Genomic DNA, 18866 nt, shown 5'->3' with positions numbered 1-18866 from the left:
AAGTGCTAATAGTGTTATCATCAATATATATGTGGGGCCCTTGCTTACTTTTTAGTACTGTGAACATTTTACTACAGATTATTGTGGCTACTTCTGTAAATTATTACAATGTTTCTTGCTGATGCTTTAATATAGTAATTGAAGATACTTGCTTCAGTCCTTTCCTTACTAAGAGGCAGAGAGGTAAGAAAATTTGCATTTGCCAATGTGTAGGATTTGTCCCCTGTGAAATAGACATTTCAAAATGGTAGGGAAAAAAAGGGAAGGAGATTCGTGCAGAATCTTGTTTTCTAGCTATGATCAATTCCTGAGCAATGAAGGACAAATAGGTCTCAAGCATATGAAGCCGCCTATTAGAAAATGTGAAGCTTTAGCTTTCAATGAGAACTCAAATGATTGTCTTAGAAAAGGTTTTAGAAAATCTTGTCAATTTATTATTTTGCAAGCTGCCTGTGTGCATTAAGTGCAAACAACAAAACATGGAAGCAATGTCTGTGGCCTTATTAAGCAGCCATTCAAATGCAGGTGGTTGCTGCCATAAAAGCAGTTGGACCCCACGGGTTTTGGTGCTTTTTGTCACATATGCTTTGCCATCTTTTCCTGTAGAAATGCGTGCAAACATTTCTATTGGTCCATGCTTGAGATTCCATATTCAACTGTAAATGTTTAAATAAATTCGACTTGTTTCTCACAGGTGTGTAAGCTCAGCTCACTTTTAATCAATGTAAAGTTTTTAAGACCTTGCTATATTTTTTCTTGTGCTTTTAAATAAACGTACTAAAATGCACTGAACTGACAAAGCCTGGCAAGATTACAGTGCTGTGACAGACATCATCAGCTTAGCTATGACATAACAGCAATCAGTCTCTAAATGAAGTGTATCTCTTTTTACTTTTTTTTAAGTATATGCTTGGAACATTTGGAAAGATAACTATGTATAGCAGCCATTATCATCATGCAGAAGGTGTTGTTCTGCCTGCAGGCCTGCTCTATCTGTGCTATAGAGCAGCCTGTACAGATGGGTTTGTCTAGTGAAATCTCAGCTCAGGAAATGGACTGCTAATCTCTCATCTGCCGGAGCCTGTGGCACGCTGACACGTCAGCACACCTCATGCTAGAGATTAAAAGTACTGATGGACACTGTTCTTTATTGCATCTTCAACTGATGCAGTGGGAATCTATCAGTGGAAAGAGACCAAATAAAGTACAAAAGAGAGGAGGAAAAGCAATTAACTTTAAAAAAATCTAACATGGAGACTGTCAGATTTAAAACAAGATTTAGTGTCAGAATAAAACAGTCCCAAATGTTTATATCACTTTGTCACCTTGTCACTGATTCATCCAGCATATGGCAGCTATGGTTCTGTGGGTTGTTCTGAACATTGCACTGCACTGATTTGTGTAGTAAATGGTGTTTTAGTATTCTAGGGAGGACGTGGAAGTAGACTAGTACTCAAAGCTAAATGTTCTAACCTTTTGAAAAATAATCAGTGGAGAATCATAGAATCTTAGAAAGTCCTGGATTGAAAAGGACCAAAATGACCATCTAGTTTCAGCTCCCCTGCTATGTGCAGGGTCGCCAACCACCAGACCAGGCTGCCCAGAGCCACATCCAGCCTGGCTGTGTGGTTAGTACTTTTTTTCATGCCAGTGTGCATGTGCTAGGAACCAAACATGAGCTTCGGAGTTGCTTTGATACAAGAATATCTGCCTTCAGAGATTTATGGTGTTATCATGTATGATAAACTCAGAGAAACAGACAGAAACTTCCATATGCCTGGAGGAGCAAGTAAAATGACATACAGCAGCTGCCAGCCTGAGCATTTAAACAGAATTGAATGGTCCCAATGCAAAGATGATGCTTTGACACCATTTCTGAAGAAGCTGTAAAGAAGTATTGTTTAAACTCTTCAGTATATCATAAAACACAGATGATAGATGCCTGGCAATGTGACGTCTGGCAACTTAGAAGCAATTCTGACCTACTTCTTCCTTCATAATACACATCTGACTCAGATGCAAACATTAAGCATTAACTAGCAAGAGTGGCTACACAAAAATACACTAAAATAAATTTGATTGTTTCCAATACAGGATTTTAATGCAAGTGCCAGCAATAAAATAAAATAAAATCAAGAAATGGGTTTTAAATTGGTGTTTTATGGGAGAAGAATGTCTTCTATTTGCTCTGTATTAGTAAGCTGGTATCATGAGTTCATGAGATCAGAGTTCAGCAGAAAGCGAAAATTTACTCCTTTAACCTGGCTTGAGATGATACTGTTGATCCTAGCAGGGGCTCAACACTCAACTAATGAGAAATTGGTCTCTAACAGGTCAAAAACCTCAATTCAGTGAAGTTTTTTGTAGTGAGAGTCCTTTTTGTGCTGTTTGAAGGCTCTCAAACCCTGCACGTTTTCTTCAGTGTGTGGGTGAATGCCACTTCCCCAGTGAGCAAAATTACTACTGAAGCCAATGTGACAGACCAAAGGCTTAGAGAAGATATCAACCTCTTTGTGCCAGACCTTGAGTGGTGAAGAGAATCAAAAACCAACAGGGAAAACTGATGCAGATATGTTGGATATATACCATGCCAGCTATTTCAACACTGTTAGAATATTTAGGAAAGATACTGCCTAATGAGTGCCAGAGGTGACAGCAGCAAGTTACTTGCTTTGTCCTCTATTTAAAGGAAGTAGTAGATTTTCCACAGCCATTGAAAGCTTTTTTAAAAATGTTTGCTAATTCAGGCATCTTATGTTGGTTTTTAGACACTTTATGTTGGTTTTTAAGGTTATCCAAATATTACATTATTCTTTATTACTGCTGTATGACATCGCCTCTAATTAAAACCAGTAAACTGACATTTGTTTCTACTTTTCTAATTGGAGAGCAATGAGTTATCTTCCACTCACCAATGCAACAATCAGCATTTTAGTGATTTTGTGGCTTAGTTTTTCTTTCTTATTCATTTCACCAGGTAGTTTTCCCAAGTAGTGATTAACATCAGTTGCAAACTATACTAATGAGAGGAGCGTACCACATTTTCTGTGGTCCTATGTGTTATTCATGCCAGCAGTGGACCTACGTTTAGGTATGGAAGGAAAGTTAATGCGGGTGTGAAGAGAGTTAGAAATAACTACAAGGTATAAAATAGAGCATTCTTGCTTGAAGTCTGAACACTTTATGGACCTTTCAATTAGTTCTGCTTAAATATCTAATTTATTCTCCTCAAAAGAGACAGAAATATAGGAAGAGATGTACATTTTCATGTTATATATCACTGTGAAATGTCCTGCTAAGTTCTGGATGGAGAAGGAACACTACAACTTGATTTCAGAATGTGTTTTCTTACATAATTTTAAAACATCAAAGTATGCGTAATAACTAGAGTCAGGCAATACATATGTATTCAGTGTCATTTGTGTAGTTGATGTTTTGGAAGGCAGTGGAATTTACAGGACTACTTCTTTAGGTCTTCCACAGCAAATATTTTCAGTATGTTTTAAAACTCTATTGCTGTTCAGAAGACAGTTTTTACTTACATGCTAACTCAAGCCACAAAGACTATATAGTAATCCAGAAATAGACTTTATTTACAAACTGGGAGGGGTTCCGTTCTTAGCCTTGATTCTTGTCCATGTCCACTTTTGCTGAACTCCTAATTACCTTCTTTCTTCACTGCAATTTCAGTCATGCAATAGTGGGTGGAATTTTTGAGCCCCCCAAAAAAGGAATGATAAGTGATATCCACTAGTCAACTACTGCATGAAGTAAGGAATACATTACTGGAAAAATCCTTTCATAAATGATTAAATGAGGATGTATTCAGCTTTCTATAAATCAACACAGGGTCCAAGATACTTCTATCCAGATCAGGTGCAGTGCCAGAGTGGGTGTAATACAATACATGTTAATGGACATGACTGAAATACTGAGGACAGTAAATAATTACCTGCATCCTCTGTGAAACAGGACCACCTGTAGAGATACAGATTTACAAACTTTCAATATCTTACTGAAATTAAACTACAAAATAGAATAGTAGGCAAGAAGACAGTACTGCATGAATCTTCACTGTAGGGCAGACATAACAAACACAATCTACCCAACTGCTTGAAGGACTAACATACAGGTTTACAAGACTAATATGTGAATTTAAATTGCAGTCACTATTCAAATTTCCTGCTCCCCATCAACAACACTGTAGGTAGTGGCAGAAGCTGAGGATCTGTTATTTTCACAGCATTGATGTCTTAGTCTCAGATATCACCTCTGTCGAGTGTTTGTTTCACGCTGTTATGTTTTGCCATAGAATGAGTAATGTAGAAATGGAGGCAGTATTTGTGAAATCATATTTTCTACTTATTCAGCAGTCTGCCATCAAAACACAAGGTTTAACACAATAAAGTTTGTTCTCGTACTATCTGTGTCAGACTGTTTGTCAGTGAGGTATGTTAGATGAATGTAACTACCCAGCCTCTTGTTCTTTCTGGTATCTGCTTGGTTGAATCACGCCATGACTGACACTGAGACACATTAGTGGGAGGATTGTTTATGAGAAGAAGGGAAACAAATTTGACACTTGAGTTTACAAGGGAAGTTGTTGCTGGAGCACAGATGCTCACTGCCACCAAACACTCACAGCTGAGGTCAGGGAAATCTGTCAGGGAAAGCAAAGCAGCCTTGAAGCAATGCTATTTTACTGGCTGGCAGAAGAGAGAAAACATGAATTACTGTTACAGCTGAGAAGAGAGCTTCCCTCTTTCCTTTACTTCCTTAGGATTGCCTAATGTCCTTTTTTTTCATACCGTGTTCTAATGAGACGTGCAGAAGAGTTCCTCTCCCATCTCCCTCCCTTCTTCGTTTGTTTCCTCAGAGACCTACAGTCTCTTCTAGGGACTGGTGGCATTGAAAGCATCAGCCAGGAGGTCTCAGACTACATGGTCCCTTCTGATGTCCTTTTGCACTCCCTGTCAGTTGTTTTTATTGCTCTCGTGTCATGCCGACATGCTACATTTTCTGCTTTTGCATAGATCAAGCCATAACTGTGAAACAGGCTTGATCAGCACAGAAGTATTGTCAAACAGTAAATCTGAGAATGGGGTAATTTAAAAATACATATATTCCTGTGCTGTGGATATCCTATGACAAAAAATATTGATAAAATGAGTTTTGGGGGGGCTAAGTTGGGCTGTGCCATTGGCTAATGATGCTCTGGCAGAAGAATACATGAGATACTTGCAAGGGAAAAGGATATCGTGGAGAAGACTGAAAAAGTTATATAAAAAGAATATGTACCATAAAAGAGTTAGCTTTCAAATACAGCAGTTTCTTGAGCAAGGAGGAGGAATTTATAGGAAGACAGAACATGCACAAAGGAAGAAGCTGTCAGAGGTTTGTGGAAAGAGAGAATGGGGAACATTAGATAGGGGAACAGCAAAGACTGGAGAGGAAGGTTGAGAGAAACAGATTAAAGCAATAAGCCAAAGCAAAAAATACATTTTGAAGAACCACAATGAGTCATTTTCTCCAAACAGAAAGAAAGGTAAGAGGTAAGAAAGGTAGAGGAAAAGATACATGCATTTGCACAGGTGAAAAGAACAGTTTATACAATAAAACAGAAATGAAACGAGGAGAATGAAGTTGCTCAGTAAATGTGTGTTGTTGGTGAAACATGATATGCTTTTACATCAGAGGGAATCCTTTCTTGATGGCTCTCTCTGTGGCTACTAAGTCCTGTAAGAGCTGTAATTCCAACTGTACTTCCAGGAGTATGCTGGGTCCTTCTGGTAGGGAAACTTGAAGAGAAGGGTGCTGTATTATAAATGATAACTATCATTTAATCGTTAAAAAAGAAATGTGAAATTAAATGGTAGAGATTTACCATCTACTGCTATTTAATATGTGCATAAAAGGTAGTGTTTTCAGGGGATGTTAAGCCAGTGATAAGTACAGAAATGATGAATGCTTTACATCAGCAGCACCCAGCAGATGCCTTGTTGACTGAAGCAGTTTCCCTTCTGTCTTAAGACTTTTGAACTTGATTCTTGAAGGAGAGTGAGCATTTCCTGCACAGTGAGGAGGCTCAGTGTTTTATGTCTGTGCTTTTCTCATTCCTTTTAGGGATCTCTTGCTGTCTGTGGCTCTTGGCCAGGTACTCTCGCTCCTTATCTGTGGCATTGGACTCACAAGCAAGTATTTGTCGGAAGATTTCCATGCCAACACACCTGTTTTTCAGAGCTTCCTCAATTATATCCTTCTATTCTTGGTCTACACAACAACACTAGCTGTCAGACAAGGTAAGTGTCTACCTATGAAACTCACCTATGAATGTTTTGTGTAAGACAGTGATGATGAAACTTTTTCAGAACAACAATAAATGAGTTATGCTTAAGTGGGATTCAGACACATCACAGTAATATTTTTAATATATTTACACTGCCTAGTAAAGTACATTAGATAAACTAGAAAAAAAAAAAACATGTAAATCTTTATTAATAAAGAATGAATTGACAGATTCAGGATTAGGCATCTACCTATATGCAGAAAAGAAACATCAGTACTTCTTACATCCTAAATATTTTTTTTAGGAATGCTCTTCTTGCTGCTCTGTCACCATAGCCACACATTCAGGGTTTGTTTTAAATCTAACTGCATGTCTTACTGGGAAATATTAGTATGTTCTACATCTTATGTAGGTTAAGGAGAGCTCAGAAGCAAGCCAAAAAGAGTTTGCTTTTTCTAGTTGCTCATCAAAGCACCTCAGTAGTTCACCAACTATTAGCAGCCAATTTTGAGTGTTTTGGAAGTAGGAGGTAGAGGGAGGGAATTTGGGATGCTGTCTCTCTGAGGTGCTGGGTGGGCAGAGTAGTTCTACAGCCCTGCTGCTGCTCTGGGACAGGGCTTGTTTAAGCAACCTGGCCCCCCAAATGAGAAACGCATCTAAGTGCACTTCAGTACACAATAGATCCTCTATTTAATAGTTGATCTATAGTACAGGTTTTTGGTGCTTTCCCTGACTGTCTCTTCCTTCTCTGTGATTTCTTGTTTAGATAAAGTATGGGAAATTAATGTGTTTAGGTATATTTCTCATCCACTCATTTTTTCATAATTGTATTATTTATTCATCTTCACAAAACACATGGATTAGAAGCTATAGGGGAGCTGTAAGGTCACAGTTTGAACTGCTGATTGAGCACCTGGTGAAGGGGTGTTGTTGGCACAGGGAGCACAAGCAAACTGCACCTGTGCTCCCCACATGACCACAAGAAGTAGACCCACAGCAAAGCTTCCCTGGGCTCTTACAAGGGTCAGATGCTAGTGGGAGAGTATTTTTTGGATCTAGGCTATTTCTTCAGAATGATTGTTACGTAGTCAAGGAGCTACTTTACCAGTTGGGTGAGTTCAACTCATATTTCTATGTATGACTATCTGTGAATACTTTGCCTAGTATTGTCAAGACCCTGTCAGAAGCAATTTTGCTTCTTCATGAGCTGAACAGAAGCAGGATAAGAGAGCAAAAGCATCACTTGCTTTCCTGATTGTCCTGGTGGTAGGAGAGAAGGGCTCTGTCAAGGAAAAGAACTAGAACATTTCTTAGGCTCCAGACTGTCTGTTAGCATGTTGAGGGGCTTACATTTTTTATAGGAGCAAATAGTTCTGAGTTGTCCTTTGATATTAGATCTTTGTAATGATTTGGGAACAGCCCGGAAGCTTAAGTTCTTTAGTTAGGATAGTAGCGTGATATAAGTGTGATATAACTAAGTACGGAAGTGTTTCAGAACAACAAGGGCTTCATTCCTGTGGGGGGAAAAAGCAAAACAAACAACCAAACATTAAAAAGATACTGCTACACTACAGCAGAAAGCACTGAAATGTGCTACAACTGAAGTTTTACAGAACTTACTCTATGTTGATTGTCGTTAAGAAACAATGGAGGTCAGACAACTGAGGAAATGTTAGCTCTTCCATAAGGAAGAATTGCTCAGGCAGCGTGTTAGTCTTGGAATTTCAGTTGTGTAGGGGGAAGCAATGCCACATGCTTTTCACTGCAGTAGGCTTTAAGTGTGTATTAGTAGCATCTTTCCAAAGAACTGTGCTTAAAAATAGTTTTCCTGAATGTAGGATTGCCTAGCTGTTTGCAAATTCTATCCCGAAAATGTTCTCCTCAGGACTGATATAGATTTTGTGGAAGCCAACTTCCTATGATCTTTAAATATATATATATTTTTAAACACAAGGTTGTGGGAGGATGTATGGGCTAGAAATCTGCTGTTTAGAATGGGGCTTGTTTAGAATGCTGTTTGATGTCCAGTATATATTTACTTTTCAATAACACGATCAAGCATTATGTTTTACGCACATAAAAATACTTAAGATTTTACTTTATTTTAATAAGTGATTTTCTGTTTATAAATGCAGTGTCTCATTAAAGAGAGTTTGCTGGAGTGCTCTTTAGTTCCAGTAAGGTGGGTTTGGGAAGTGAATGGCGAAGTGTTAGTCCTAGTGTAAGGTCAAAAATATGTTTTGGACATGTGAGAATGGTTGGGGAATGTGTTTGAAGAGGCTTGCAGTTGAATATAAAGTGTACAAACAATCAGAGCACAACATAATGGGTGACAGAGGAATAGTCTGTAAAAGGGCAATCAGAAGAGAGCTGTTAAAAAAAGAAAGATGGTTTGGCTTAGTGTCCAAAAAAATCTAGAACAAAATTAGCTACTGAAGTAATGAAATCCACTATCCAGGCACTCACCGTAGCATTCATTCTGAATGTCAGAGCAATATACAGCCAACTCATTTACTCAGCGCTTAATAATGCCAAATGATTGAGCTTGGCGTTCTTTTTGCTTGTATATTTACTCAAATTCATTATCTGTGTTTGTCTCACTAAGGCAGTTTTTCCAGCAGCTCTAATCATTTGGCTTCATTAGCAGGTGGAAATCACGTAAGTTATATTACTTCTATATGGACTGATTTTGTTCTAAGTCCCGGGAGCATCAGAAGGTGCTTTTTATCAATTGCAGTTCTTCTACTCTGTATGCAAGGTTTAAGATTTTTAAATTACCCACTTTCTCCTTCAGAAATCAAACCATTGAGGTTGGCTGATAGTCAAAAATAACTATATCCCTTTGTCTTTCTCTTCGCTTGCTTTTCTAGCCTCTGGGCTTTTGCAGGAATGTACTTGCCAAGAAACAGTCACTTGAGGTGGCCAAAGAAAACCTTAATTCTCTGTCGGACTCAAAACTATAATTTTCTGAGACATGTGGAACACTGAAATTTCCATTAAATGAAATGTCTGGTATCTAGATAATTATTTTTTTTTCCTATTCTGGGTATGCTTGTGCTCATCTTAATTCTTTTGTTATACATAAACTGAAGTTGAACGTATTGTTTTCCTGAAGATGTTTGTGCAGAGGCTCTTCACAGTGAGGAATGCACATGCTCAGATGTGCAGAGAAGCAGGTAGTCTCTTATCCACATATGTGTGCCCACTGTTGCTTCTAGTCAAATACTCTTCAATGCACCAGCATTGATGTGCTGGGGTCTGAATATAATTTTTAGTTTTCTTTATGAAAACAATGCTATAAAATTTATGTCACTTATGCAGCATTATCAGGCAATGAATATCATTGTTTCATCTGATTGATATCAGCCAAATATTGAATAACTAATAAGGGAACCTTCTTCCTCTTGAGGTAAATTCTTCTCTTGCCTGTTTTTACAGCCAAAGCCTGTGTTTGTCCATGTTAACACCTCTGAGTTGACAAGAAGGTTTTAGCATGTATTAGCTCAGTCCCCTTGTCAGCAGAGGATTCTGCTTAGTGAGATCTTGTCAGAATGCTACCTGATAGTCCTCTGGGTTGTATGTTATTACAAACTGAGGAAAAGGGACTCCTTGGCTATCAGGAAGCAAAGCCTTCTGTCAGTGAAATGAAGGTATGTGACATAGAACTGGTGGAGATAGTTTTAGCACCTTAAAAAGCAGTAACTGGGAAATGGTCCATAGTGGACGAGAAGGTGTTAATTATGAACAGTCAACATGGGTGCAAGTATCAGCAGCTTGCAACCAAAAATACATTACTTCTAAAAGCCTCTTCACATATGCTACAAATGAAAACAACTCATCTACTAGGTGTTAAGGAAAAAAAAAAAGAGAGAGAAAAAAAAGTGAAGCTATTTTTTTTATTATCCTGGAACACAAGGGATAAGTGGGATGAGGGAGCATTAAGGGTGTGTTTTGAATGGAAGGAGAGCATAAAACCTTAAGGGTCAAATTCTGCATGAGTAGCTTGCCACAGTGCAAGTTCCTTTAATTTCAGTGCAATAAGCTTGTATTTTCCAGCCACCATTTGTGAGAGCTGGCAATAATTTGCTAATTCAGAATAGGTTTTATGAAATAGGTTTTATGGATAGATGAGTTCTGCTTCTAGACTAAGGTTATAGCATATGTTAATGCGAACATGGCTTTCACTAGAGTTACTGTAATGTCTTAGATTTGACAAGTAAACAGATCCAGTCTGTGCCTCTAAGTTAAATACAGAGCCCTGTGACTCAAAGATTGCAGTCATGTCACTGGAATTTGATTTCTTTTTATGCATTTTTGTCTTGGACTTGTTTATGATCTTAGTATCTCGATCGTATGTAAATTACCGAGTCATCTGCTATTCAGACATGTATCCTCATTTAGATACATGGGGAGAAAAAATGACCGTAACGTACTTCCCACTTCCCCGGAATAACTGAAATGGGATACATGAAGGAAAGTATGACACTTTATAGGCATTGGTTTCTTTTACTGCAGTTGTTGTCAGTTTTTTATTGAATGATAGAAAGGATAGATGTCTCTTTATTTTCATTCAGTTTCATTCCACTAGCACTGTTATCTCAAAGCTAGTATTATGCAGTTAACTTTGATAGACATACCATAATTCTTCAATATTAGCACCTTTTTTTTTTTTTTTTTGTAGGCTGAGTATTTGTAGACACTTAAAAACCCAGATTTTTTTTTTTTTTGTAATCTGCAATTTTTTTGAATTTTGAATAGGAGATGTATAGGAGTGAGAAGTATAACTTGTCATCTGATTGTTTCTTACCACATCATAGGTAACAGCTGTCTAAAAAGTAAAATAATAGACTAGATCCAGTTTCCTGTCCAGTGCCATTTGTATAATCATTTTGTCTATGAATTTTCCCTCTATTTTCAGCTGATTTTTTAAAAAAATTCCTGCTGTCAACTACAGAATATTGCTGCTGTCTCCACAGCATGAACTGTGACTATTCTACTCTGTAGGTGGTTACAATTTAGAGAGATGTTAAGCTATTTCTGCGTGTGTAAACTTCAGAGGACATTGTGATCTTGTTCTTTCTGATAGGTTCCCAAAGCCACAGCATTTCCCTTCCCAATCCAATGAAGTCTTCTTGCATTTTTTGGCCATAGTACAGAAACAGATGCAATTTCAACACTGCTGGTAGGAATCATAAATGGCTTGGGTTAGAAGGGACCTCAAAGATCATCAAGTTCCAACCGCCATGCCGCGGGCAGGGTTGCCATCCTCTAAATCAAGTACTATATCAGATTGCCCAGAGGCCCCATCCCACCTGGCTACAGTGAAAAGCAATAGACCACACTGAGTATAAGAAGACAGGTTTAAAAACAATAAACTTGACCTTTCTGTCTTCTGTTTTGCTGTTCCTAGTGACGGAGTTAGGTGTTTTTTTCAGCCCCTAGGGTTTTTCAGTGCCATCTGCCTTGTTTCCCTAACCAGCGTACATAAGATTTCTGCTTTGGCCTTGCTGCTTCTTTCCACCCACACAAGGGACCAGCCATTTCAGGGCTGAGTCAGTTTTCATCAGGTGTGTCTTGCTTTACCAGCTGTTTAGCAAGTTATAAATAAACACTAATAGAGGTGAATTCTGGCCCCAAATGTAGTGAGAAGGTGTTGACAGGTAATGCCACAAAATAAACCTCAGCCTTTTCTTTCTTGTGTTTTAATTTCTCAGTTCTGTCTCCTAATTGTTAGGCCAGACACCTGCTAATCAAGCCTGTAGCACAAATCCCATGTTAAAAAGCATGCACTTTAATCTTTTTGTAATTTATTGGACTGATAAGATGTGTGTCCCATGGTTGAAGACTTGAAAAGTATTTTTCCTACAGGATGCATGGGGCAGCAGTTCAGCAGAAGCACAGTATGCTGTGGTTTAATGATGTAAACACTAACATACTCAAGGTGACCTCAGAAGCAATAAAGGCCAGGCCTATTTGTGCATCCCTGCAGTAGCATTCTCTGTAGTAGTAACCCATGGTCTCTGATGCAGTTCATTCAGAGTCCAGTTTGCTTTCAAAATAGCTCTGCTGCTCAAAGAAACTCTCTCTGTGTCATCAAATACAAAAGAACCTCCATAAGGACTTTGACCAAAGGTACAGGAGTACCTCATTTTTCCTATCTGCTAGTTTAGTCAAGAGGACAAAAAAAAAGGGGGGGGGAGGTAGGGGAAGATCTCTTACTGTCCTCTTGATCTATATGAGGAAATTGGAGGTCTTATCTATAAAGAAAAGAGAATCTGTACTAAGATTGCTTGTGAACCTCTCCTTGTAGTAAAATCCCTGGAGTGTTTATATTGAGTAGTGAGAACATCTAGCCAGATGTGGCAGCTCCATGCTAGTAAGTCCGTAAATAAAGTCATGGATGCAATAAAATGGAAGGCAGCACATTTATTCAGCTTACATCTGCAACACCACAGGTAGCTAGTGGGATTTAGCAGAATCCAAATAATGATCTTAGGGTAGTGTTTTACACTGTGATGCTTTTCTTGTTGATTTCAGCACCAAGATCTGAGGCTTAGGGAAAATCCACAATATGCATTTGCAAGCATTTGTTTGGATCAAGATTTAGGTTTTGTTGCTGAGCCTGTGAAGCTCCCTCCTTGCACTCTTCCAGGAGATGTGCCAGCCTTTCAAGCACAATGCTAATCTGCATGGAATTGTATGGGTACCAGTTTGTGGAGTGAAACCTTGTTTCTGGAGGCATGAGTGGATAGGCTCAAGAAGACTCTTAGGAAGTGCCATTGAAACACTTGTACTTCTCAGCTCCTTGACTTGTATTTTTATCTCAGCAGCTGAAGTAATGTGTTTTCGTGTTGTACCACAGATCCAAACAGGGACACAGATAATACAGGCTACAGGATGGAGGCTTTTTGGACACCTAGAAAGCCATGTGCTGCACAGTAAATTCCGACAGGTGCTTATGTGCCATGGCAGGGACACATACCAAGCTTAGAAATTTGTTTCATAATTTCAGAGTGTTGTGCAGGACCATATGTGGTTCTTGGTTATTTTATCAGGGGATAAAACAGTTCCCTATCTAGCCAAGACTGCCTTAAAGTATGTCAAATAATAAATAGTCTCTTAAGGGTCTGAGCTGAATCACAAGCGGAGCATTATTTTCCTTAGAATTAAGGCGTAACTATCCTTTATAATGTTTGTGTATGGATCTGACTTTTTCTCCCCTCTTAATACATAAACATTTCAAGTATTGTTTACAAAACCAACCATCCCTTCTCACTGCAATGAGAAAAGTTAATGTTTCTGATTAAAATAGCGTACCCTTGATCCTACAGCTGTAAGCAGAATGCAGGGGTCGTCTCTCCCATTTCACGCAGTATCAGTATTTGCTTGTGATTTATGGAATCTTTAAACATTCATCAATTCAAGCAGTAGCCAGGGTAGCCAAATTCATATGCGGAGCACGTAGCATCAGCATTCATATGGGAGATTTGAGTGTGGTTACAAGATGATAACTGTATTGCCTGAAGGATGTAAGTCCCGCTCTGCCAGAATGGTGCTTTGTATGTAATTAGTGTAAAAATTCAGAGGAATAGTTTATCCTTGCGATCGTCTTTCTCATTAAAAGAGAATCATAATGAAAGAACAAAGCAGTCCCTGCAGTGAATTGGATTGCCTTCCTAAGTTTTCATTAAATCAAAGACTCAGCAGCATCTCATTTTGCGGAGCCCGGTTGTAAACCGTACATAAGACTCGCAGCGAAGTCTCTCTGAAGATCACATCTTTTCTCAAGGTTTGGAAGTGCAGTGCACTTCTCTTATATGGGGAATAGCCCACCTCTCCATTCTCTTTGTTGGACTTTATTTGCTTCTGTTAGCAAGATGGCAGTGGGACAAAAAAGAGAGTAAAGAGCATATGTAGTACTTCAAGTAACTCACTTTCACAACTGCAGAACTTGATCTAAATAAACTGCCTCTTTTAAGGGTAGTCTGAGTCAAGGAAATAAAAAGTAACGTGGGGGGGAAAAGCTCAACTTTCTACTTATTTTTACAGTTCTTACCTAACACCAAGCCATAATGCAACTAATAATTTACTCTTCCTCCTTATCCATTATTATCATTGTAATCATATAATTATTGGTAAAACTAAATGCATTGCTCACGCAAAAAAAAGTACAAATATCCTGCATGTTTTTTCCACTGCCTTGTAAGTGGTTTTTTTCTTTCTATTTGCCTGAGCTGTTAGCCATTAGTATGCCATTATTTCAAACTCCTGTTGTATTTCTGCATGACAGCACTATAATAATAATTGCAACTTCATCTGCGAAATTGTTTACAAATGTAGCTCTCTAGGTATAAGCTGCTGTATTTTCTCCCCTCTGCTTATAACCTGCTGAGCAGGCAGGAGCACAGAGCCACTTTTGGACAATAATGGAAATCCAGGGACCTGAGGACTTGCCTCTTGGTTCAGATCTCCTTTTGGCTGAAATTTTGGTTCACAAACCCAGAGGGTGATTTAGACACAGGTGGCTACCGAATAGAGGAGTGAAGGTGCTTCCTCTCAGTGCAAGGTCATTAGCAGTCTGCTCTACACTGTCTTTTCCTGATTTAACGTTAAAGAGAAGAAGGATAATGTATGCTGTCTGACAGCCTCCTTCAATTCTTGCTCACATTTCCCCCTGATGGGTGGAGGGCTCTTTGACAGCAGTAGTGAGCTCTCTAAATACGTGGAGGAGGCAGAGGCCATGTGCATATGTCAGAAAATAATTTGTCTTCCAGTTTTCAGTAATAGATTGGTGACAGTCAAACTGTTACAGAAATGTAGCAAGTGAGGTTTCTAAGGAGAGCTATGTACCTGTATCTTTCCTGAGTTAAATATTCATGATCTTGCTTCTGTGCAGGTGCTAGAATACTTAATACAATTTGTCCATCCTTCTCTCTTCCTCTGTGATCTGATACCTGGTTTTGTTTTATTTAATTGTACAGGAGATTTTAAAAACTCAGAGTAGAAGTGAACTTCACTGCTATAGTTAAATGGATCTGCATTGATTTACCCTGATGATAATATTAATGAAGAAGTGGTATTTTCATGACTGTGTTAAAATATATTCTATTATCGTTGCTTTTTCAAATCTTTTATTTGAACATGTTCCTGAGTGTCCTGTTAAGGTTTCAGCGAATTGGAGCACAAGAAGAACCACTAGCTAGTGTCTTTGTTTTGTATGTTTGGTATTTTAGTGGTTTGGCTCCATTTTAAAGAAACTGTGATTTGTTCTCATGGAGTACCAGATTCTAAGAGTATGAATTATTTTTAAAATTAGTGTATATTGCTTATTATCTCAAGCCCTAGCTAGTTCAGGAACACCTGATGTTTGCTATGCTTAGTTTTTCTTTGAAGAGGCAAATTATAAGATGTAGACCATGATATAACTAGGGACGTTTTGTGTCCACACATGGCTTTCATAAAAGTTCAAAGAAATTAAATGCCATGAAGGGGACAGAAGCTTGCCAAAATCCATGCTTTCCATGTGAGCCAAGTTGCCAGTGAGCTCTGTGCAAGCATGTCCCAGGGTGAATTCCTGACACCGGTGAAGGATCCTGTAGATGCTCTCACAATAGGATGTTGAAACCACGGACTAAATTTTATTGTAAGAGGTGACAGGTTCTGAAGCTGAAGGAAGCAGCAAAAACATCTGAACTGCAGCATGTCAAGGTACAAGAATACTGTGCCAACAACTGTATGTCCTGACTTTTTAGTTCCTGTTTAGACGATAATATGGCTGGCATATAGAATTGTAGTGTTGTATATGTTGGAAGGGACCTTGAAGATCATCTAGTTCCAACTGCCAAATATATTCCTGTCGCATCCCAAGCAACTTCTTCGCATGGTGTTTTCCTCATTCTACAGCAGATACTGCATGTCTGTGGCAAGGAGTCCTAGTGAAGGTAGTTGTAGGGAGGGTAGTAATCACTGAACATTATTGAGCAGAAGCAAGACTAACACTTTCTTTGACTTTTCTGCCCACACTGCAGCTCTAGCACTGAAACTGTGCAGATAATTGTGATTGAGAATGTTTGTAGATCTGCAGTGTGTGGTGGACCAAGATCTGCAATCACAGGAACATAGCTTTTTTTCTCTGGTGAATAGGATGCTAAAAATGTAGAATTCAGCCACTTTTATTTCAATGAGGATATTGAACCTATGTGATTTTTGCACTGTTATTTGCTTAGACAGTGTAAAACAATCTATCAGAAGAATATTTCTCCAAAATATGTAGTGAAATAAAGCTAATTTAAAATATAAAAAAAAAATTCTTTGTAGGAAATTATACTTCGGAAAAATATTTTGCTGTTTCAAAGAGAAAATTCAAGTAATATCTCAGAACAGCTTGCCTATAAGAAGACAAATGACTGTAGTAATGATGATAGTATCTTTGCCAATAATGTATTGTTTGTTGAACAGCAGTTTGGACTTGTGTCGTATATGCAACTATTTCTTGCTCTTTGCTCTGTATGTTTCTTTTTCCATTAAGAGAAATTCATAATTGCGAAGAACAGTCCCCAGTGTGTCTGTGAGTGAATTTATAGATTTCTCCATGGGAAAAGGAGGGAGGTCTTAAATATAGAGAAGCTGTGTCAATTACCTTGTATAGAAAATCATGAACAGTTTTTAATAATTATTTCTAAGCACAAGTACACATCAGCCATTTAAAGGGACATATAAAAGCAAATGCATCTGCAGTTCTAAGTAAAATAGTCTAATAAACATAAGCCAGATTATACAAGAAAAAAAATCACTTTTTTCAAATCTAAACAACCCGTATCTTCTTAGAAGTGTCACAGTGCCTTTTCAATACACACTCAATAGTACAGTAGCAATTAATTCCTAACTGGAATTAAGGCCAATTGTAAGGTTCTATCAACTTTCTTTCTCACTTTTCTCAGTAGACTAATTTCTTTAATCCCTGTTAATATATTTCATATTTTGTCAGTATGATGATAAAATGTCATCTCCTTTTCCCCAATATTTTGAAATGTGGAATTAAAATGTCGATTCATTTTCAACCGTCTCTGTCACATTCATTACAGAGGAATTTCTTCTCAGGATTTCCATGAGGCTTATGTTTATTTCCATTATTTCTACTAATTCTGCATGGGTGAGGAACAGTCTATCATTTTCTACTAATGACAGTGCTTGAAAGAAAATGTTACTACATTTCTTCAAGTGTTATCAACCATATTGTTGATGTTTCTCACTGTCTGTTTTATTTTGTACTTCCTTAAACTCTGTTTAATGTTTTATAGGCTTAATCTGTCAAACTGTACAGTATTTAATGGATTGCATACATTATTGGTTGAAAATGTAAGAAACACTTGGAAGGAACAGATTTTTTTAATGAAAATCTAGATATTAAGAGAGCTTATTGGTTTAACTAGAATGCTGTGGAATTAGAAAGTTACGGGTAACAGGATCAATAGCACTGATGATGGTCATTGCCTTTTGTAGTCTCAGGCAAAGGTTCACATTTGTTTGATTGGAACTATTTAGTTGTACAAGACAATATATAATTAGTGAAGAGTTTTGAGCAAATTACTGGTAGTGGTTTGCCCTTATTTCAGCTGAGATAGAGTTAGTTTTCTTTCTAGTATCTGGTATGATGCTATGTTTTGACACTAGGCTAAGAATAATGTTGATAACACACCTATGTTTTAGGTTTTGCTGAGTAGTACTGTACACATCCAAGGACACTTCAGTTTTTCAGCTCCTTGTACAAAAGCTAGGGGTGCACAAAAAGCCTGGAGGAGCACAACCAGGATAGCTGGTTCCTACTGACCTAAACTGGCTGAAGGGATGTCTGGTACTGTATAGTGTTCTGCTGAACAATAGAACTGAAGGAGTCAGCCAGGCTGCTGCTGCCTGCGGACTGGCTGGGCATCAGTAGGTCAAGTGAGCAGTTGTGCATCGTTTCTGTTCTATGTGTTTCTTTACCATTATTATTATTTTTCTTTTCTGTCCCATTTAACTATCACAGCTCATCAGTTTTACCTTTATTCTGATTTTTTTTTTTTTCCCTCATCCCACTGTGGGAGTTGTGAGCAAAGAGCTGTGTGGTTCTGCCTGTCAGGTTAAACCACAACATGGTTTTCATCTGAAGACAATATCCTATACAGACAGTTTAGCTGCAGAGTGGCATTTAGGAATAAACCATTCCCTTTCAAGGAATTTAATATCAGACTTTTTTCATTTGAGTATATTTCTGTTGCCTATCAACATTACTAACTTCAGAACAAGGATAATAGCTGCTCTACTGTTAACTATTTCAGAGCTATAGATGATTGAGAGAAGGAGCTTTTTTTTCCCACTTTCTTCCAAAATTATATCATTTAATAATAATTATGTGAGAGAAAAAAAAAAAAAGTTAAAGACCTTACAATGTAAACTTGGTGAGGATATATTGCAATTATTGATTCACTGCATCAACAGTTACCAGAGAAGGCTTTAACACTTCTTTGTTTTATAAATAAGTAATATGTATATACAGGAAATCATCTCTGTTGCAAGGGGTTGTATGAGGTTGTCTATA

The 18866-nt window shown here is 38.0% G+C and overlaps 1 protein-coding gene across 4 annotated transcripts in view; it reads left to right on the top strand.

Moving 5' to 3' along the window:
• The window catches only part of SLC35F1 (solute carrier family 35 member F1), a 236439-nt gene that overhangs the window by 125381 nt on the left and 92192 nt on the right, over positions 1-18866 (top strand). For all 4 annotated transcript variants that reach the window (XM_090135850.1, XM_090135849.1, XM_090135852.1 and 1 more), the window contains exon 2: positions 6124-6299. In XM_090135850.1, the coding sequence (XP_089991976.1) occupies positions 6124-6299 (176 nt within the window). The remainder of the gene's footprint in view (positions 1-6123; positions 6300-18866) is intronic.

The sequence above is a fragment of the Phasianus colchicus genome, chromosome 2 (genome assembly GCF_987193195.1).
Source record: "Phasianus colchicus chromosome 2, bPhaCol1.hap1.1, whole genome shotgun sequence".
NCBI classification, from domain to species: domain Eukaryota; kingdom Metazoa; phylum Chordata; class Aves; order Galliformes; family Phasianidae; genus Phasianus; species Phasianus colchicus.
This window is presented reverse-complemented; position numbering and strand designations above follow the sequence as displayed.